This window comes from Saccopteryx bilineata, chromosome 2, assembly GCF_036850765.1.
Source record: "Saccopteryx bilineata isolate mSacBil1 chromosome 2, mSacBil1_pri_phased_curated, whole genome shotgun sequence".
Classification (NCBI taxonomy): Eukaryota; Metazoa; Chordata; class Mammalia; order Chiroptera; family Emballonuridae; genus Saccopteryx; species Saccopteryx bilineata.
In genome coordinates, this window is record NC_089491.1 from 293,084,070 (window position 1) to 293,107,104 (window position 23,035).

Below are 23,035 nucleotides of genomic sequence, written 5' to 3' on the forward strand. Positions count from 1 at the left end.
GAAAAGGAAGCCTACATAGCTGAACCAAATGTATCATTCTAAAGTCATGGTGTCCAACAAAAATATAATGTGAGCCACATATGTGATATTTAAAAAAAAAACAGTTGAAATTAATTTTAACACTCTATTTAACCCTACATATCCAAAATATTATAATCTCAATATCATCAGTACAGAAAACTAGTACTTCTTAAGTTTTTTTAAATTTAAATTTTATTTAATTAAAATAAAATAAAATAAAATGTTTCATTTCTCTAGCCATATATCAAGTGCTCAATTGGCAAATGAGGCTCGTTAGTGGCTACTGTATTAGAAAGCACAGGTTACTTATGATTTTATTTTTATTTAAAATTTTTATTATTGATTTTTCTGGAATTAAATGTAATGAGGTGACGTTGGTCCACAGGAACACATAAGTTTCAAGTGTACATCTCATGGCACGTGAACTATTCCTAGCGTTGTGTGCCCATCACCTAAAGTCAAACCATTTTCCATCATCGCATATTTGGCCTCCTTTACTACCCTTTCCCCTCCCCCTTCCCTCTGGTAACCAGTTCACTTTTGTTTATGAGTCTCAGTTTTATATCCCACATATGAGTGAAATTGTATAGTTCTTAGCTTTTTCTGACAGACTTATTTCACATAGCGTGATATCCTCAAGGTCCGTCCATGTTGTTGGAAATGGCAATATTTCATCTTTCCTTATGGCTGAATATATTCCATTGTATATACATACCACATCTTCTTTATCCAGTATTCTCTCAAGGGACACTTTGGTTGTTTCCATGTCTTTTTAATTCTTAGATAACCACTAACTACTATAAGGAGGAAGGTAATTATTTAAAGATACTGTATGCTTTGGGGAAGAGAAGAGTTTTATTTCTGAGAACAACTTATAATCACTATATATTCAGTATGATTACAATATAATCTGTGTCTGCAAATGTGAAATTCAGGATGTAAAAATACACTGATTTCCACAGCAGGAAAAAAATTAAGCAACACAAATGAATGCAAAACTGAAAGCAACAAATGAACAAACAAGACAAACAAACAAAAACTCATAGACACAGATAACATTATGGAGGCTACCAGAGGGGGAGGGCGGAGGGAAATAATAAGGGGTCGAAGAGGTCAAATATTTGACTTTGGGTGGTAAACGCATAATGTAGTATATAGATGATGTATCATAGAATTGTACATTTAAGCATGTAATTGTATTAACCAGTGTTGCTCCAATAAATTCAACAAAAAATAAAAATATATAATAGTTTCCAGTAATTTGTATATTTTGGATGAATTTATAATTTATTCACAGTAAAGCTTTTTTTTTTATCTTCACATCACTTTATACCTTTTTGCATTTTCTTGTAATCAAAGTGGTTACTCCAGTGGCAAACCGACAGAAAATTGGAGGAGTGGCTCAGTTCTCGATCTCTGAGAGCCACCTGTCATAACTCAAACACCCCTTTCTTTTCTGCTTCTGAAACAATTGCATTTTTCCCCCTCTCTCTGCGTCTCAACAGGGTGGTGGAGACTGTCCAGAAATGAGTATTGGAGCTATAAAAATTGCCTTGGAAATTTCTCTTCCTGGTTCTTTCATCTACGTTTTCACGGACGCACGGTCCAAGGACTACCGGCTCACTCACGAGGTGCTGCAGCTTATCCAACAGAAGCAGTCACAGGTGAGTAGGAAGGCCCCTGAGCGTTCCATCTGAATACGGCTGTAGGGAAAACAGCAGGTGAGAGCTTGCCTCTCCTCTTTGACTATACTATATTTGACCAATGTCCATAATTACAGCTATTCATCCATATATGTATAGTCCAATATGTATGTGTCATTTAATTTAAACATATGCGCAGATATGGGACATTTGTACATAGTATATTGAATGCTCTGTTGTTTTTATACAGAGAAGAAATCATCTGAGGGTTAATTTAAGGTGCTTATAACTCACAAAAAGGATAAACCTAGCAAAAAAAATCTATATTTAAAATATTATCTTCTATGTGGAATCTTGTCGGAGCTAGAGTTACTCATTATACCATTTGGCTATTGCTGCTTAATAAGCATTTCTAACTCTCAATAGCTTGAAACAACAAGTATTTATTTCTCACACGTCATCAGGGCTCAGTTGGGCTTGGCGAGGCTTGCTCACTTATATGTCTGGAGATAGTTTGAGTTTGTTTCTGTAGGCCCATCTCTAAGGTGACTTGGCTCTGTCTCCCAGGCTTCTCAGCCTCTTATCTAAGACCAGTAAGTAAGCTGATAAAGGTATGTGCTTCTCATGAACAAGGCAGAAGCACCAGAGAGCAAATGGAAATACCCAAGGCTTCTTGAGTGTAGGCTCAAAACTGATAGAATGTCCCTTTTGCCTAATGGTACTGGCCAAAGCAAGTCACATGGCCAATTTTTTATTCAAAGATGACAGAATAAGCTTCATCTGTTTAGTAAGAAGAACTTCAAAACCTTTTACAAGGTATTCACACACACATATGTATATGGACATACTATAAGGAAGAATATGAAAATATATATTATATATATTCCACTTGCCTAGTAGTATGTTGACACACAATAGGTACTCACTAAATATATATTGATTTCTGAAAACCCTTTAACTGTCTTCTTCTTAAAAAAAATCAAAGGTGGTATTTGTGCTCACCGGAGATTGTGATGACAGGAGCCATATTGGATATAAAGTCTATGAAGAAATCGCCTCTACAAGTTCTGGTCAAGTGTTCCACCTGGACAAAAAGCAAGTGAATGAGGTGAGTGCTGTAGAGTGGTCTACTTCCTTACAAGCTACTGCACCCCAATCAGGTGGGCCAACCTAATTGGGACAGGTGTGATTTCAAAAATAACGTGAACAAAAAAGCTTTATTTTCCGAGGCCACAGGTCAATAAAAGCATCATACCAAAGTGGGGAAGCATAGATTTCCCTAGTATTAATTTCCAAATTTTGTTATGCTATATTAACAAATGACTTAGAGTTTAAGAATAAATGTTTTTAAAATTTATTTAGTGGGACTTGAGCTTTTTTGTAGTTCTTGTTGCTTCATATGGTCCATTCCTATTTTTGGGCCACAGTTTTTGGATCGCTGGTAAAATAAGGCTTGCCTGTATACCGAAGTAGAATGTTAGAAAGTTAGTTATTGGGCAGAATTCTCAAGAACTTTGATTTCTAAGGTGAAACTAAAAAGCTGTAATTAAGTACTATATAGTTTGCTAAAATTTTTTTGGTAATGAAATCTATAACTTACATACTATGAAAATCTTGGTATTGTCTAAAAAGGTGTTAGAGATACATCTAATTCATCTAATTGTCCTGATTGTCCTCCCCTCCCCTCCCATCACCTTTCCTTGGCTTCGCTTGTGATTTAAAAAAATGTATTTATTTATATATTTGGCTCCTATTTAAGTTTCTAGGAACATGCCACTATGATGATAAGGTTATATGTAGGCATAATTCATGCTTGATTGTTATGGTCACTGTATTTATACACGTCCTATTAATTTCATGACAGACTCCTTTGTGTCTTGATTGAGATGGCTCAGCCATTATAACTAAAGAGTTCTTATCAACCCTGATGAAACTAACAGGACATTGAAAATTTCTAGATTAAACAATGTAGCAAAAATATATTTTTATTATCAACAGATGATACACAAACCGGAAAGGTTACTTTAGTCTAAAAATTTTTTTTTTTGGAGGAAACAGCCTTAGAGAGGGGTCATGGCTTGAGTCCATATTGTGTCCATGGGAGGGGGTCAGAAATGCTCTGGGAGGGCGTGGCGGTGGCAGGGGTGCCCTTGGCAGTTATTTGTGTGAACATTGGCCTGAGAAGTTGGGAGCCTGTGAAGAAGGGTGTTGGGGAAGAGTACAGGACTCTCTCAGGAACTGGGTTTCCTGTCCCATCCCACAGACTGTGCGTGACCCTAATGAGGGAAAGGCCACTGGCCGAAGTTGTTTTGAATCTGGAATTGTGTTATCAGCACAAAGTGGCGTGAGCGAGGAAGGGCGTCATTGTCTCTTGCATTGGGGGAGGACACCGCCTACTTAGGGTGTGGTGAGGCTCTTAGTTGGAGGTGGCAGGGGTGTTCAGCTCAGACAGATGGGGCGTTGGTGCCAGCAAAGGTTGCCATGCCCCTTGGGCATGGTGGTGCCCACCAGGAGGTATTGGGGAAGAGAAGTGGTGAGGAGACGGGGGCCGGCACCCAGGAGGAAGGAACTGTTGTTGGAATCTGTTGGGAAGCAATCAGGCACAGTTTGGAGATTCACAATGCAAACTGGGTGAAACTTGAAGGGCCCCAGAGCTAGAAAATAACATGGTATGTCCTGTGAGTGTAACTCCAATTATGTCCATATTCCCAGGGAGATTGACTTACACAAAATTGAAAATATTATTGTTGCCTTAAACAGAAAAATTAAGCCCTACAGAGGTACTTTATTTATTAAATAAGTGGTCCAAAGTATAATTTTGTGGTCCTAATAATTTTTAACAATTTCCAAATAATTTCAAGAATAATAATTTATAAAAGTGTATTGGTGTATTTCATAAAACTTTATAGATATAGATATGTAAGAGAAATTTAACCCACAGGTTTGTAAGCAGTGTTTCTCTCTCAGATCAGGATATTCTGATCAATAAGTTATACTTAAGTGGACTAAGACTAGTGAGAAGCATTGCTAAAGTTGACCATTTTTATAAAATGGGATTTGATGCCAGTGGAAATGGGCTTTTAATTTATCTGTCAATCATCATCATTCTAAACCCCTGGCCAATCAGGAAAGACCATCTCATCTACTTTGGCCCAATGAAATTCAAAGGGAATTTAGCTAAGGGTGTCTTGTACAAGGTCTTATCTTCCAGATATTGCCCTCCATGGACGTGAGTCCTAGATCTGACACAGACATCTTCATCCAAATCTGACATGAAACAAATGCAAAGGGCCGTAGAGAGCTAGGAAAATCCAGAACCTTTGCATGCAGTCATCACGCGAACCGGTCCTGCTGCTACGTCTCCAGAGTTAAGGAAATGATCTTTTGCTTAAGCTAGTTAGAGTTTTCAATTAGCTAAAGATAAATGGATCCTAACTGATGAAAAGTCTTCCTTTCTCTGTGGCATGGTCTCTCCAAGCCCCAGGTTCTTTGTTTGTAAAATGGGGATAATAGAATTATCCATTTCAGAGAGTTCTTCTAAGATTAAATGAGATACTGCATGTAAAATGTTCCCCACACGGACTGGTGCAGGTTGAGTGCCTAATGCATGCTCACTATTGCGATCCTTGTAATGTGGTTATTTTGCTTTTAAAATGGGGAAATTGGGCCACTAGATTTGTTAGAAACCAGATGGCTAGTTGTTACTGGGAAATAAATTTGAGTTGGAAAGTCTGGGAAGATGGTTTCTTTATTCTTGTGTGTGAGGAAAAGATATTGGGAAGGGGATGCTGGAACTGTTTGAGCTGGTGAGTTCCTTTCAAAGAGCCACCATGGTGGAAGGTTTTTCTAACAAAAAACAGAGTGATGGTGCTGAAATTAAATTTACCAATTTTTTATGGTATAATTCAGCCATTTTTTTCTCATTGTTCTCAATTTTCCTATTATATAAATATTAAAAACTTAGTGAAACAAATGCTGTTAAAAGTACAGAGCTATCTGTACTTTTAATAGACACAAGAACTTCAGGGAAGCCACACACTTCTAAATCCTTCCATTTTATTTGAGATCAATTTTTCATCTGCTGTTTGTAAAGGAAACTTTAGCATATTATGCTTTTCCTTCTTAACATAGGTCATTAATTTCCTAACCTAGTGAGGTTTATTTTTATATCAACTTTCTTGAGCTAACTTAAAGTGTTTTCCATCTGTTTTTTTCTTTTTTAAAATAATGATTAAGTAGAAGATCTAGGTATCTTTCATTTCTGTTTAACATAAAAGGCAAACCAAAGTAAAGAAATTAGTTGGCCAAGTGTGAGTAGTCTATAAATCACTGTATAGTATTACATTTTAGAAACACAAGTCAAGACACATCTCAAAGATGTACTTAAAACAATTCACCTTTGAAGATGAAAAAGGGAACTGAACAGTCTTACTCCTCCATTTCTCTGTACACTGGGTGATTGTCAATGGATATAATTAATGCTTCCTTTGGTATAAGAAAAGTCAAAGTTTGAAATCTCAGAGTTACTCACAGATGCTCTGTTCTGTGGTCAAGGAAGCTAACACAAGGATCCACTGTTGGCCAGTTCTCCATGTCTTCTCATTTCCTGGTGCCTTCCGTTTCCCCCAATGTAACTGGAAGGTGAGAGAACAAGGGGCCCAGTGGAAGCATTCCATGAAGGTCAGCACCCTAGGGCACAGAGCCTGATGCGGAGACAAAACGAAAAGACCCAACACAAGCAGTATTGTGTAGAAGTTAAGACTCCAGACTCTGAGCCCATGGCTCCCATTTCAGCCGTGTGCCCTTCCTTAGACAGGTTACTTGTTTTTCTGTCTCAGATTCCTCATCTGTAAAATAGGGAGAACGATAGTTACCTACTGCATATGGTTGTTATGTTTTGAACATATAAATAAATATGAACTGCTATTATTATTTATTTAGTGATACATGCTAGTCAAAATATTTCAGCCACATTTTTAGAATTTTCCCTAAAACAAATAAATATATATATATTTAGTGTCTATCTGTGATTGGATGGCCAAAGACAGCATGCTATAATGGGAAACTCCTGGGCTTTAGAATCAGTGAGACCTCAGTTTGAATGACATCTTTGTTATTAGCTAGTTAAACAACTTTACTCAGCTTTATTTATTTATTTATTTATTGTATTTTTCTGAAGTGAGAAGCGGGGAGGTAGAGAGACAGATTCTGACATACACCCAACCCAACTGGGATCCACCCGCCATGCTCACTAGGGGGCAATGCTCTACCCTTCTGGGGCTTTGCTCCAACGGAGCAGTGGCTGCAGGAGAGGAAGAGAGAGAGACAGAGAAAAGAGGGGGAAAGGATGGAGAAGCAGATGGGCGCTTCTCCTGTGTGCTCTGATCAAGAATCTAATCAGGGACTTCCACACACTGGGCCGATGCTTTACCACTGAGCCAACCGGCCAGAGCCTCAGGGATTATTTTTTTATGTGAACAAAGACACATATTAATTAACTCATAAACTATTGTAAAGATTAAAAAGAACAAGGAAGACATATAGTAAGGCAAATAGAGTCCCGGGAGAATGGAAATCACCCAGACTGGAGTTTCTTAGCACGGGAATGGTTCATCTGCCAAAGAGGGCGCCGGGCGTTCTGCTCTGATTGAGGCCCAATGAAAGGCTCAGAGGGGAGTGGTATTTTGGTGAGCCCTCCCCCCCCTTTAGAAATAAATACCCAAGGGAGAATGGACTCAGAACTACTAAAGTCCTTGTAAGATTCTCAAACTTTTACAAATCCCCCGTGTTTCCATTTTTTCTTATTTTCACATCACAATAAAACCACTAAAAAAGGGAAAGGGTTTTAATTGCTTATTTTGTGACAGTAAGCACATCAGTAATAATCAGAATAGTATAGATAAGGCTTACAGAGTGCTTATTGTATTTCAGGCACTCGGCTGAGGACATTCCTTTGATTCCTACAGGCCTGTGGACAATAGATAATTTTTTAAACAATAAATTAAGTATGTTTGTTTTTCCTAAAAAGAAAAAGAAAACATGTCTGCTTGACTTCATTTAGCCGTATTACTGACCTCTAAATCACTAATAGTAATAATAATAACATAATAACATGATATGCACTGTATAGGAAGCCCTGAAATTAATCCCACCGCCCTGTGAGTCCTTCTGGAGTGTGCATGTGTGGTTGCAGCTAAGGAGAGGAGAAGAAAGTGGGCAGGACCGCTGGGCACGCTGCGTGAAGGAGAAGGGAGGGAGTTGAGCCTGAGAAGCATTTAGAGCTGAGCACTAGACCGGACAGGTGCACCTCACTTCTGTCTGCAGTAGGAGTGAGTGGAGGTTGAAAGATAAAGAAAACATCTGTATTTTTTGTCACGAAGGAATTCCAAGGGGAAAGGGAGGGTTGAATTCACTAGCTAGTTCAGAGGAAGTAACTAAAACCTGGGAAAATGAAGTGGCAGTTTTGCAACCAGCCCGTGAAAAATACTAACACTTTAGCAACAGAAAGCCTCATCAGTGAGAGATGACTGGATATTTTTTCTCTCGCTAGTTTTCAACTCGTTTTCATGGGAGGCGGTACTGATATTAGAAAAACTGTACACTTGGCTGGAGTATGAATTCAGCACAGTCCTTTCCTGCTATTTTGGCGAACAGCTACTTGTGACTAGAATTCGAAGCAAGCATTTGCCTCATGTGGGCTTAATGATGAGACTTGGGAACCCGTGGTTTTGAACAATGAGTGCTCTGAGATGAGGTATCTACCATCATGTTTTCCCTTATTCTGGGTTTCACTCAAAAACATAACCTTACTCCTGACCTTGCAAATCAGTAGAGACCGGTGTTTCCTCTGCTATTGGAAAACGTATCAGAGGCAATTATTACGCTGAAGAACGCTACAGGAAATGTGCGGAAACAATGCGTCAGTGTTTCCACTTACTCCTTGTTTGAAGTCACTTAATTAAATGGCGAAAGTGAAGTGGGGAGCTCAGAGCTCAGACTTTAAAATATGAGGAATGTCTCTACATCCACAAACACATCAAGAAATAGGAACCCTTACTTTGTGCCAGGGTAATGCTTTCTTTCTCTATTACTGTGCTAAGGATGACCCATTATCACCATGAGTGTATGCTGGGAACTCGAACACTGCAGCCACCCTGTCACCTCATTGTCCCCAGACCCCTGGCTGTGCTTCACAGGTCACTGACATGGAGAATGCAGCCATGTGTACTCTTCCTCTTTCCATTTGTGTAGAAAAATCCAAAACGTAGCATAGTTTATTGTTTAAAAAATTATTTGTAGCTCGTAGGTCTCTGAAAATGGGAACAGTTTTTCAAAATGACATTAGCAGTGTACAAAGTACATGATATGCCTTGCAAGCGAAGATAAAACAAAGATGACTCTTCTCAATAGTACCGCATCTAGGCAAAGAATACTCAGGGTCAAGCAGAGCCCTCTGCAATGAGGAACAGCAGGGAGTGAGGACTTCATTATTTAAAAGGATACACCTTGTACTAGTGAGAATGTCCATCTTCCCTTTCATTGACTCGGGGGGCTGTTGGAAGCAGTAGTTACACACCATAGCAGTACATTCAATGAGGGTAGTAGGAGTCATACGTACAAAATTCAGTACCTATGAAATGTAAGTTTCAACAGGAAAGCGTGTCCCAAAGTCCTTCATAAGACAATCATAATATATGACCCCTGGTATTACTTGTCTATAAAATTCAGAAAAGGAATGTATACTACTCACAAAAGCTTCTTACCAAAATACCAAAAATGCAGAGAGAAAGGAGAAAGAAGCATATATAAATGACTGAAAGAATATTTATTAAAAGAAAACAAAAGAAAGGAATGATAGTGAGGAGCAAATGTTAGCCATTAGGTAATATGCATTCAACAGGACAAAAAGAAATAGAAAAATAAATAAACCTGTTGACACAGCTGACTCTATTTTGAGTAGAAGCTAAAATAATATATTGATTTTGACTATGTCAGCTTTAACTGAGTAAATCAATTACTTGCAGAGGTAACTCTGAGTTTGCAAGTGTCTTAACTATCAAAAAGTTATAGTGTTGCTTTCAATGTCTAAAAAATTCAGTCCAACTGGCACTGGCTTGAAAGCAGTTATTCCCCCCATTTAGAGAGCTAGGTCTTTATTTTTACTGGAGTTGTGGTGGAAACAAAAGATTTGAATTGAGAGAAGAATGTCCCAATGCTTAATAATTAAAACTGAAACAACTAGTTTACCACTAAAGTCACTGACCTCATGAACTCCTGAAGAGCTAACCCACTGGGAACTACAAAGGAATACAAGAAACATGAAGCAAATCCTCAATATGTTGAAGCAAATAAAATTCTTCTGAGCCGTTTTCACAGAACATCAACTGTTTGGATATTTCCTTTCATATTTGATCTCTTTACATTTTGAAGATTCCTTTTAAAATTTTTGATTTTTTAGAGAAAACTAATATATGTGGTCAGTTAATAAGCATCTCTCTCTCTCCCTACAAACATGCAAAAACATGAGTTGATCTGACCTTTAAAGAATTCAGAAAGAACAAAGAAACTAACATATTTAAAAGGTTATATACCTGTTGTTTCCAAAAAATAGTGTATTTATATTTTGCAAAGATTTTGAAACATTAAGAAAACAATTACATTTCAATCATCTAACCTAGGAATTATTCGGAACACATACAGTAAAGATTCTTTTCTGTGTGAAAATCAGATAAGACCATGCGTTCAGAGTATTTTGAAAAGGATTAAATTTTGATCTTGGGAAGAAGAATTTTGCAATTTTAGTTTCTTCTTTCCCAAAAAGTTCTTGAATATAAAGGCTAGTTAGTGAATCTGCCCAAGATATTTGTGTGCCTAGGATACCAAAGGTCAGTCTATCACAATAGAAAGAAAAGAAAAAATTCTGGTTACTAGATCTTTTCTCTATATCAAGAGGTGCCTTCTGATAGTATTTTACCTTAATAATGATAATTTAATAATTTAACCCAAGGTAATTGGCTGTTGTTAATCCCTAGACAAAGAAGAGTTTATAAAATTTTCTTTTCTTAATTACCTGCCCAGGAGTTCTATTATATAATTACTATTCATATGAAAGAAAAAGTTGTAACTTTTATACTACACACAGTAGATAGGAAGTTGCAAGAAAAGATTTGGCTAGTACCTTTGGCAGATATAATTGTGTCACTTAAAAGTATCATAGCTTACTACCTTAGGAGAAAATATGTGAATTTGGTTTTTTGAAATGAAGTTTAAGCAATTTCCTACATAAAGAATGAAGAAAATTCAAGGCCTTACTTGCAATGTTTCTGTATGATAGGCACCAACAGTCAATTTTGAAAACAGTAGGCTTATCTTCATGTTGCAAATCCTGTGCAGAAGCCAAATGTGTATTATGACTTATCCTTATTTGCACTTGGTTCAGTATAAAAACATTCATCAAACAAAGTAATTTTTTCTCTTATTCTGCAATAGCAGAGAAGAGATGAAAGAGTTAAGACTCAAAGTAAGGGAAGTTTTATTTAAGAAATTTCCTTATGACCAAGGGTAAATAAATGGAAACAGAATCCATGCTTCATATATTTTCCAGGCTTCCTTAAACATTCCTAGAATAAACCAACTGTAATAGGGTTATAACATCTATTGAGAGATGGTATGAGCTACTTTTGAGAGCTCCCTTGTAACACTTTGGTTATGATTTGGCTTTGTGACAAAGATTGCAAATGGCTTTTCTCTTTCTTGCTCAGGGCCCCAAAAGAGAAATGTACTTTAGAGTCATTCACTACATCATTGAAACAGTTTTGGTGTGAGTGAAAAGGTAAAGAGATAGTAAAAACAAAACAAAACAAAAACAAACCAACTTTTAAAATTCTTAATTATTATTTTAAATAAGCACAAATGGCTTATTTAACTTTAAGAATATCATGGTTGGGTTCTTTTACTGCCTCTTCAAATTATAAACTTAGAAAAAAGACACATGGTATGGTGAAACCACTTAAATTTGAATATTAAAATCGGTAATAGGAAGAAAGTTTCAAGAATTTGTAAACTCATCTGTGAACATTTGGGGAGATAACCAGAGAAGGGAAAGGTTTGTTACTCAGATTCAAATCAGAGCCTAACCCGATGTCTACTGTTTCTTAAAATAATTAGTTCAAATTAAACCTTATGCCAAAAAGGCATGTTTTTGTGGTGGCATATCCTGTTATCCCTCAGACGCACTGACAGATTCTTTCTTAATTTTTTTGAATTGACCTGTCCATTAGCTGACATCTTTGTACAGGCACACATTCGGTCATCGGATTGTTCTTGCCCCTGAAGATACTTTCCCCTCTGCTTTGGGAATTTTTTGTTTTCCTAGTAGGAAATAATAACCAATACTGAAAGTTGTAGTTTTAGAAAAATGAATATCCAGAGTTATCAGAGAGCTGTTAGAGATTTGTCACACAGATTTACTTTATATGATGCAGTTGATGTATGACAACAGAGGACTTTTTGTAGTGATACCTAAATTGGCATACTCTATTAGAGTGTAGAAATTTAGTGGATCAGCTAGGAATGTATAGTGCTTTTACTCTCTTATCATGAAATACTACTACTCTCTTATGCAATGTATTTAAGTAATAAAATCATAGGGAAAGATTAGACAAAAAACGATCCATTGTAGTTGCTAGTAAATTTAGTTTCTTATCTTCTTTAAGAAATACATAACTTGTCTTGAATCACAGTTATTTTCTAGTAATAGAAATGTTATAAGAATAGGTAACCTGGCCCTGGCCGGTTGGCTCAGTGGTAGAGCGTCGGCCTGGCGTGCGGGGGACCTGGGTTTGATTCCCGGCCAGGGCACATAGGAGAAGCGCCCATTTGCTTCTCCACCCCCTCCCCTCCTTCCTCTCTGTCTCTCTCTTCCCCTCCCGCAGCAAAGGCTCCATTGGAGCAAAGATGGCCCGGGCCCTGGGGATGGCTCCTTGGCCTCTGCCCCAGGCGCTAGAGTGGCTCTGGTCACGGCAGAGCGACCCCCCAGAGGGGCAGAGCATCGCTTCCTGGTGGGCAGAGCGTCGCCCCTGGTGGGCGTGCCGGGTGGATCCCGGTCGGGCACATGCGGGAGTCTGTCTGACTGTCTCTCCCCGTTTCCAGCTTCAGAAAAATACAAAAAAAAAAAAAAAAAAGAATAGGTAACCTGACCCTGGCTTTCTAGATTTTGCTTTTCATTTCTTGTTTGTTTGTTTGTTTACAGTATCTTCTATTTTTATTAGCAATGTAGAATAAGACATAGTGCTGAATACATAATTTTAGACAAATGTCATTTATTAATTCAGCCTGCAGTATCAAACAGAATGATGTTCACTTTCAGATGATGATTCCAAAGCAAATGCAATAAGAAGAGCCAATATTTAGAAATTAAAAACTGATTGGTACTTTCCCCCATACTTATCCTGAATATTTTTGCAGTTTCAAAAATATTTGGACAAGTCTCTTAGTATTTATTCATTTCGCTCACTCCTTATACTTTCTCTTTTAGATGGGGGTCTGCAAGTTGAAGGTTCAGGCTTTCACAAGAGAACTGTTCTTTCAGGAATTTCTAGCTTAAACAGATGTAGAAAACACTAGAACCCTAATGGAAAACCATTCACTAAATATATGAAGGTTTGTCAGACTCAATAACTTTTTTTTTAAGAAGTTTAAACTTATTTATGTTTTAGGTTAAAACTTAAGTGTTATTTTAAAGGGCACATAAACTTACTTGGCTGGCTCTAGTGACCATGAAGACTTTCCAAATATGCATTGCTTTATGCAACTGTGGAATGAACAGAGCTTACCCCCTGAATAAACTGAGCCTCACTGAATGAACTCTACTGGGGCACTCCCAGCTTATTATTCACTGCCTGAGAGAATAATAAGCCAACTAAGGTGTTTTCTTTGTGCCAGTATCAATGAATCAGTTGGTTTTTAGTTATAAAAATATATATAAAATGCATGCATGCATCCATACATACAATAGAATATTATTTGGTCATGAAAAGAATGATATCTTACCATTTGCAACAGCATGGATAGAAGTTAAAGAAGTGAGATTTCACTGATATGTTTTTAAGAATGGTTTACAATAATCAATGGGAAAAAAACTCCATCATTGGACAAGCTTTTGTTTTGTATTTTATCTGGTAGTAGTCCTTGCTTGTCAAAAGAACTGCGAAAAACTTGAGTTCCAGAGGAGCAAAAGTTATTGAAGAAGGGTTTATGGATTCAGTATATCAGAAAAGGTTTTTCAGTATTCTAAAGAACAGAGCTTCACTATTAAATGACTTTGTAAATGTGAAGATAATATACAGAAAAGGATTGATATACCTTAACAAGTAAACAAACACAGAAAAGAGCAAAAGAACTATAGTTTGCTTACCTAAAGGCATACAGACATAAATCATGATTATATAGCTTTTGAAAATCACTAAACAACATTTACCTCTATCTCTCTTGAGAGTTATAGACATAATTGAAGCAGAGAACTGGATAATCCAATTCCATCCTTTTCTTATATTATGTCCCATAGGGATATAGTAAGTCTTTGTTACAAACCACCCTTTTATTTTTTTAATTTCCCCAAATATCTCTTTTTTCTAAACCACCAGTATGATTCTACTGCATGTCACTATCATACATGATTATGTTCTTATATTCAGCCCTCTAAATTAGGTATCTTGTGGTATAGGCTTAGCTCCTATTGCTCTATTGCTAAGATTTATAAACAAAAGTATATATCTATAACTCAGAACATTTTGAATGAATAGATCATTTTATTTCCCAATGCCAGATACATTATCCCCTCTAATTATATCTGGTCCTTGTAAAGGAGGGACACTAGCCAGTCTTCCATCCTGCAATCCATGAAACTCCCAAGAAAAATATGGATTCCATTTTCCTCTTTTGCTATGGAGGGAATACCATGTTTTCATAGCATGGTGGCTTAAGGGAGTGATCCCATATCATGCATGTGATACCAAATTTAATTTACAAGTAGTCTCTTTACAGCTTTGTAGCCATTCCATAAGATTTTACCAATTGGGAATCTACTTTTTTAAGTTAAGATAGTGCCTTTATGATTATTGTGTACCTGGCATTCTGTCTAGAGACCGACAGTCATCATTTGTATAACTCAGTGATGAAGATAACACAAATTTTGCTCCATATCATTAAGCAAAGCACCTTGTTAAACATTCTAAGCCTTAATATTCATGTAAAGATTGTAAGAACTCCAGGCCCTGTGTTTTGCATGTTCAGTTGGAAGAAAACTAGCTAGAGGATAAAAAGGGATAGAAATAACAATAGATAGATAGATAGATAGATAGATAGATACCCAGTTACTTACATGCTTAGTAACTTATAGTCATTCATGATTGAAATGGAATAAATATCCAATGTACTTAGATTGGTAGGCAAGAGAGTCTTTTAGTTAGATGTTTAGACCCTTTAGGTCTTAAAGTTGAGGATAAAGCTTGAATAACTCCTTTTTGAAAAGAAGATTCATTATATTTCTCATTATAACTTTCTTATTAATGTCATTTGCTTATACCAGCTATATCTATAGATTATAAGTCCATTTACTCATCTCTTTTACTTGCACAAAATATATAACTGTTTATAAATCAAACACACGTTCAACTTTCCAATCTCAAGTCAAATGTTTCATAAAAAAGGAAAAGCATGTACATAGTTTCTTTTTAGGAAGCTGTACTTAATATAACATCACATATAGTTTTACATATGGAACTCATCATGAAGATAAATTGTGGAAATTTTTATTTAATGCACTTTCAAATGTCAGCACTCCAGCCCGGGTCTTCGTCACCTCACACCTGTATGACTGTAATAATTTCTTTCTCTACTTCTAGTTTTTCCAATCCAATCCACTAAGATATGTTCCCTCAAACATCACTTCAATCATGTCTGGTCCCTGTTCTAAAAACCGAACCTTACTGCCAATTGAATGGTATCCAAATTACTTTTCTTAGAATTCCAGCTCCTCTATAATCTGGCCTCACCTTGCTGTCCAAATATCACCAGATATTTCTCAATTCTCCATTCCTGCTCTAATTAGGCTCCCTCCTCTCTGCCTCCACATCGTGTTGAGTACTTTGCTGCTTCTGCACTTGTGCTTCTGAAGCTTCCTTAACCTGGGATAACCTCACCTTCCAGCTTTGCATCTCTTTACTTTCTACGTTTCAAGGACCGTCTTTTGACCCACTAATATGTGAATCCTTCCGAGCGTACACCTGCCATGTGGACCCTTTCCTAGTCTGACCATCTGCAGTACTTACCTTCCCACGCATTCTAAGAGGCATTAAAAAAAACAAAACAACGATATACTTCAGATTGAATATATTTTACAGTCAGTGGCATACCATAGTTTGATTAGAAATTTTTTTTCTCTTCTAATTGGCACATAAAATAATAGTGCATCTTAGACTTTATGATATCTTAAGAGTCAGAAAATCAGTGCATATATTATTACTTATCGTTTAATATATTGTTCAGCTTTATGAAAAAGTTTACTACCATGGAAATCTTTTATCTTTTTTTCTGTCTTCTTTTGAATAGACTATAGTTCTAGGTATGTAGTTGGGCTTCTTGAATTTAATTAGTGAAATTTTAATTAAAATAAACTATATGAACATAATAAATGTTTGTTTAGAAGAGTGCTTTTATGAATTGTTAATTGTATCTTTTATCTTAAACTATGTATTGGAGTACTCTATACACACAGAAAGTGCACCTAAAAAATGCAGCTTAATACATTTTTCAAACTCAGTACACCCTGGATAACCAACACTGAGATCAAGACACACTGAGCTACCAGGACCCCAGAAATCCTTCTTCAGGCCATCTCCCAGTGACCTGAGTGACCATTACACTGGCCTTGAAAAGTATGTATTAGTTTGGAAAGTTTGGTCTTTTATCCTAGGATGTGTCATTTGTTGTGTATATGTATTCATTTCTCCTTGTTAAATATCTAGGAGCTAAAATGCTGGGTCACAGAGTATGATAAGCTCACTTCAGTAGATGCCACCTGTCTTCCAAATTCGATTCAATTGACACTTTCACCAGCAGTGTGTAAGAATCCTGGCTGTTCTGTGTCTTCACCTGGTGTTCTCTGTTTTTTCATTTTAGCCATTATGGCGGCTAACTTACAGACACAGACAACAGTGTGGGGATGGCAGGAGGGAAAGGGGGTGGGGGAAGGTGGAGGTAGGTATATGGGACATAGGTGGTGATGGAGGGAGACTTGTGAACACACCATATTATACAGATGTTGTATAATAGAATTGTACACCTGAAACCTGTATAATTTTATTAGCCAATGTCACCCCAATAAACTCACCACAAAAAATTTTAAAATACCAGTACTATTTATTTACTAGATAAAGTTAAAATGAAGCATTTGAGCCTCACTGATGCTACAACTATTATCTATTTTGAATATATGTTGCAAGTGAAAGCCATAGTTTGAAAATCTGTATATTTGATGTCTAATGAATTAATATTTCTCATTGATTTTTTACATGTTCTAAAATATTTTATATGCTTCAAGTATTGTATAATTAGCCTATAATTCCACTACTCTACCCTCTGATTGCTGGGAGAAATAGTGTGGTCATTTTTCTTTGCCAGTATTCTTTCCTACCCATGTTCAGGCCAAGACATTTGGGTTCTTACTGAATCATAAAGCTATATTTTTTAATTGCTTTAAAATCAAAGATGCTGACTTCAGTGTATTTAACTCCAGAATTCTGTATAGATTGTATGGCTAATTACCATAAAATTCAATTATGACTCAGAAATGAGAGAGGTATACTCCCTTCTTCTATCACAGTGACCCATTTATAGAATTGGCTTAAGGAAACAACCAAGGGATCAATGCAATAGTTTTGTAAAACCATGGTCATTTCCCCCTATTTTTCTTGTGGTCTGGAATCTCAAAGTGCTAAGTTCAATCCGCCTGTCATGGATTGCATGTTAAGGGCCTCTTCCTGGATGAGCATGTAGAAGACCTTTTTTGCATAGTTACTAGGTAAAGAACATCTAGTTTGGGATACACACCTCTTCCTCTGGTGTGTTGGACACTAGGGCACTGCCTATAAATTGAAATAACTTTGTACTGCTTTCTACAGTGGGTGCATCAGTCTGCATTCTACCGGGAGTATGTAAAGGTTTCCTTTTCTCCGTATCTTTGCTGGCATTTGTTGTTTGTTGATTTATTGATGATAGCCATTCTGACAGGTGTGAGGTGATATCTCATTGTGGTTTTAATTTGCATTTTTCTGATGATAACTGACATTGAACAACTTTTCATTTGTCTGTTGGCCATCTGTATGTCCTCTTTGGAGAAGTGTCTATTCAGGTCCTTTGCTCTTTTTTTTTTTTTTTTTTACAGAGACAGAGAGTCAGAGAGAGGGATAGATAGGGACACGCAGACAGGAACGGAGAGAGTTGAGAAGCATCAATCTTTAGTTTTCCGTTGCGACACCTTAGTTGTTCATTGATTGCTTTCTCATATGTGCCTTGACCGCGGGCCTTCAGCAGACCGAGTAACCCCTTGCTCAAGCCAGCAACCTTGGGTACTGGTTAGCTTTTTTTTTGCTCAAACCAGATGAGCCCATGCTCAAGCTGGTGACCTCGGGGTCTCGAACCTGGGTCCTCCGCATCCTAGTCCGACGCTCTATCCACTGCACCACCCCCTAGTCAGGCCCTTTGCCTGTTTTTTAATTGGTTGAGTTTTATAAGTTCTTTATAAATTTTAGATGTTAACCTCTTATCAAATATATCGGTGACTATGTTCTCCCATTCAGTAGACTGTCTTTTCATTTTTTTGCTATTTCCTTTGCTATACAAAAACTTTTTAGTTTGATATAGTCCCATTTGTTTGTTTTCTCTTTTGTCTCCCTTCCCTGAGGAGGTATATCAGAAAAAATATTGCTACGAGAAAGGTCCAAATTTTACTGCCTATGATTTCTTCTAGAATTTTTATGGTTTTGAGTCTAACATTTAAATCTTTAATCAATTTTGAGTTTATTCTTGTGTATGTTGTAAGAAGGTGGTTCACTTTCTTTTCCTCCCTCCCTCCTTCCCTCCCTCCCTCCCTCCCTCCCCACCTCCCTCCCCTTCCTTCCTTCCTTCCTTCCTTCCTTCCTTCCTTCCTTCCTTCCTTCCTTCCTTCCTTCCTTCCTTCCTTCCTTCCTTCCTTCCTTCCATGTATCTGTTCAATTTTTTCAACACCATTTATTGACTAGACTATCTTTACCCTATTGTAAGTTTGTGCCTCTTTTGTCAAATGTTCATTGACTATAAAGGTGTGGGTTGATTCTTGGACTCTTCATTATATTACATTGTTCTATATGTCTGTATTTTGCCAGTACCATGTTTTGATTACTGTGGCCTTTCAGTATAGTTTGATAGTTGGTAGCATAATTTCTCCACTTTGTTCTTCCATCTCAAGATTGCTGTTGCTATTCAGAGTCTCTTGTAATTCCATATAAATTTTTAGAATATTTGTTCCAGTTCTGTGAAATATGTGAGTAGTATCTTGATATTGTTTTATATTGTTCATAATGGAAGTATGGACATTTTAATAATATTAATTCTTCTTATCTATGAACAGAATATATGCTTCCACTTATTTGAATCTTTTTTAATTTCTTTCTTCAGTATCTTGTAATTTTCTGAGTACAGGTCTTTTACATCCTTGCTTAAATTTATTCTTAAGTATTTTATTCTTTTTGAAGCAATTATGAATGGGATTGGTTTTTTGGTTTCCATTTATGATAGTTCATTATTGGTGTATAATAATGCAACTGATTTCTGGGTATTTGTTTTGTATTTTAATAATTTACTGAATTTATTTATTAGTTCTAGTATCGTTTTGGTGGAATTTTTAGGGTTCTTTATATACAGTATCATGTCATCTGCAAATAATGACAGTTTTACTTCTTCCTTTCCAATTTGGATGCCTTTTATTTCTTCTTCTTGTCTGACTGCTGTGGCTAGGATTTTTAGTATTATGTTGAATAAAAGTGGTGAAAGTGGACTTGTCTTGTTCCCAATCTTAAGGAAAACACTTTTAGGTTGTACCCATTGAGTGTGCTTTAGGCTGTGAGTTTGTCACGTATGGCCTTTATTACATTGAGGTATGTTCTCTCTATTGTCACTTTGCTGAGAGTTTTTTTATCATAAATGGGTGCTGAATTTTACCAAATCCTCTTTTTACATTTATTGATATGAGCATGTGGTTTTTATTCTCTATATTTTTTATGTGGTATATCATGTATATTGATTTATGGATACGATACTAACCTTGCATTCCTGGAATAAATTGCACTTGATTTTGCCGTTTGATCTTTTTAATGTATTGCTGGATCAGGTTTGCTAATATGTTCATCAGGGATATTGGGTTATAATTTTCCTTCTTTGTACTGTCTTTATCTTGTTTTGGAATTAGGATAATGCTTACCTCATAAAATGAGTTTGGGAATCTTCCCTCCTCTTGAATTTTTTTGAATAGTTTGAGAAGGACAGGTGTGAGTGATTTTTTTGAATGTTTGGTAAAGTTCACCTGTGAAGCCATCAGTAAAATTCACCTTTTGTTTGTTTGGAGTTTTTTTATTACTGCTTTAATTTCAGTAGTTGTAATCTATCTTTCAGATTCTCTGATTCTTTCTGATTCAGTTTTGGAAGATTGTATATTTCTAGGAATTTATCTATTTTATCCAGACTTCATTTTGTTGTCATATAGTTCAAAATATTTTCTTATGATCCTTTGTATTTCTTTGGTGTCTGTTGTTACTTCTCTTTTATTTCTGATTTTATTTATTTGGGTCCTCCTTTTTTCTTGATGAGTCTGGTAAATGTTTGTCAATCTTGTTTATTTTATCAAAGAACCAGCTCTTGGTTTCATTGGTCTTCTGTATTGATTTTTAGCTTCTATTTTGTTTATTTATGCTCTGATCTTTTTTATTCCCTTTCTTCTACTTACTTGGGGCTTTGTTTGTTCTTCTTTTTGAAGTTCATTTAAGTGAAAAATTAGATTGTTCATTTGATACTTTTATTTCTTGAGATAAGCTTGTAATGCTATGAATTTTCCTCTTAGGACTGCTTTCTCTGTGTTCTGTAGATTTTTGGCTGTTGTGTTCTCATTATTATTTGTTTCAAAGTATCTTTTGATTTCTTACTTGATCTTACTGTTACCCCTTTCATTTTAGTAACATATTATCTAGCCTCTATATCTTTGTATGTTTTTTTAGGTTTTTTTTCCTTGTGATAGATTTCTAGTTTCATACCATTATGGTCAGAAAAGATGCTTGATATGATTTCAGTCTTCTTAAATTATTGAAATTTGTTTTGTGTCCCAAAATGTGGTCTATCCTAGAAAATGTTTCATGTGCACTTGAAAAGCATGTATATTTTGCTGCTTTGGAGTGAAATGCTTTGAAGATATCAGTTAAATCCATCTGATCTAGTATGTCATTTAAGGCTGCTGTTTCTTGGAGCATTTTCTGTTTATGGGATCTATCCATTGATGTCAATGTGGTGTTAAAATCCTCTATTTTGATTGTATTACTGTCAATCTCTCCCTTTATGTCAATCAAGATTTGCTTTATATATTTAAGTCCTCTTGTGTTGGGTGCATAAATGTTTACAGGGTTATATCCCTTGTTGGATTGCTCACCTTTATCAGTAGATAGTGTCTTTCTTTATCTCCTACTATAGCCTTTGTTTTAAAGTCTGTGTGTTTTTTTTCAGACATAAGTATAGTTACACCAGATTTTTTAAAATTTCTATTTGCAGCAAACAAATAAAAAATCCCTGGTATTGATGGTTTCCATTGATATGGTAAGTGGGCAGGGAAGTTGCAATTATTATATCCTCCAAAAATGGGATTGGAGGCAAGATACTATGAAGGTAACAAAACTTAAGTCACAGGAAATTTTCCTTGTATGAACCCCTTCTAAGGCTCTGTGAAGTGGGCTGAAATGTGTTCACAGTGTTAAAGGTTGGAGGAGGGAGTGTAACTTGCAAAAGCAAGACATTTAAACTGTGATTGGTTAAGACTGCTGTCTCCTTCAACTCTGACTTCCCTTCTGACATATGTGTCCTGTGTTCAATGACATTGGGATGATTTAAGCTATTTTTTTTAGATCCATAGCTCTAATAATACTATAATCACCAAGTTATCATTGTATGAGGTTGAAAGTTTTGAAGTGTCCCAGAGATGAATAACATTTTTTATTTGATAAATGATATCAGAGAAAAGACTGATATTTTCTATTATCTCTATAGAAAGTATTACACTTTTTTTTTGGTCATGGGAATAGTCATGCAAAGAGTATGCAGCCAAAAATGCAGGGGGAAAAAAATCATAGATCCTTGTCAGTTAGTTAGTATGAATTTACTAGGGGTGAAACAAAGAGGATATGGAATCTTAGTTCATGATAGCAAATGCCAAATCCATATGTGCTCTAGTTGTTTGTATCTGGCCTTGTAAACAATTATAGGCAGGAAACATACCTTTCCCCCATGTGTATCTAGGAGAGAACCCAATATTTTGGTAAAATGACTGTACTTAAATGTTTATTGATTTAATACAACATCCCTTTTCTGGCCATAAATCACTTTCATTCTTTCTTTGGCTGTTAATATACCGTGAAAATTAGCTCTGAAATAAATATAAACAGTATTTACTTCAAAGACCTTATAAGGCTATGAATTGGATGTGTTTTCTTTCTTTTTTCACTACCACCCCTCCCCAAATGTTGGAAATATCCCTCCTGCATCTGTATCACCTTGACTTTGCCATCCTGTCTTTTTCAGACGTCTAGATTACCTGCTGGAATGTTGGTGGGTCTGATCTTCTCTGACTTATTCCATTGCTTTCATTTATTTCCCAAATTTGGATCCTTGCTTTACTTTTCTCTTTTCCCCTTAGGACCTCCTAAGATCTGTACTGTTGTTTCCAACTACCATCTCTGCAGTGATGATTTAGTTGTGGGAGCTAATAAAACTTTACTGCAATTTAAAAGGGTGACTGAAGATGTTTGGCAAGTGCTGAATATTCACCTATGTTATTGCTAACGTTACCAGTGAAATCCAGCCTGTTATAAATTGGAGGGTCCTTTCTAAAGATTAGAGGGAATCTGGAAAGAGTTAGTGTTGCTAAAGTTTTTGTGCATGGTGCCAGATTTTAAAAGCTGTATAATGTTGAAGTTTTACCACCTCTATAAAGAGTTTTCCAATAATTTTAGTCCACATTGATGGCTCCTCTTTTTGACTGCCCGAAGCACATTTTGTTACCAGCATTTATGCCATGT

The 23,035-nt window shown here is 36.3% G+C and overlaps 1 protein-coding gene across 1 annotated transcript in view; it reads left to right on the forward strand.

The window, feature by feature from the left end:
- The window catches only part of HMCN1 (hemicentin 1), a 431,303-nt gene that overhangs the window by 115,840 nt on the left and 292,428 nt on the right, over positions 1–23,035 (forward strand). Inside the window, exons 3-4 of the mRNA XM_066261348.1 lie at positions 1,527–1,685; positions 2,650–2,772. Coding sequence (XP_066117445.1) covers positions 1,527–1,685; positions 2,650–2,772 — 282 coding nt within the window. The remainder of the gene's footprint in view (positions 1–1,526; positions 1,686–2,649; positions 2,773–23,035) is intronic.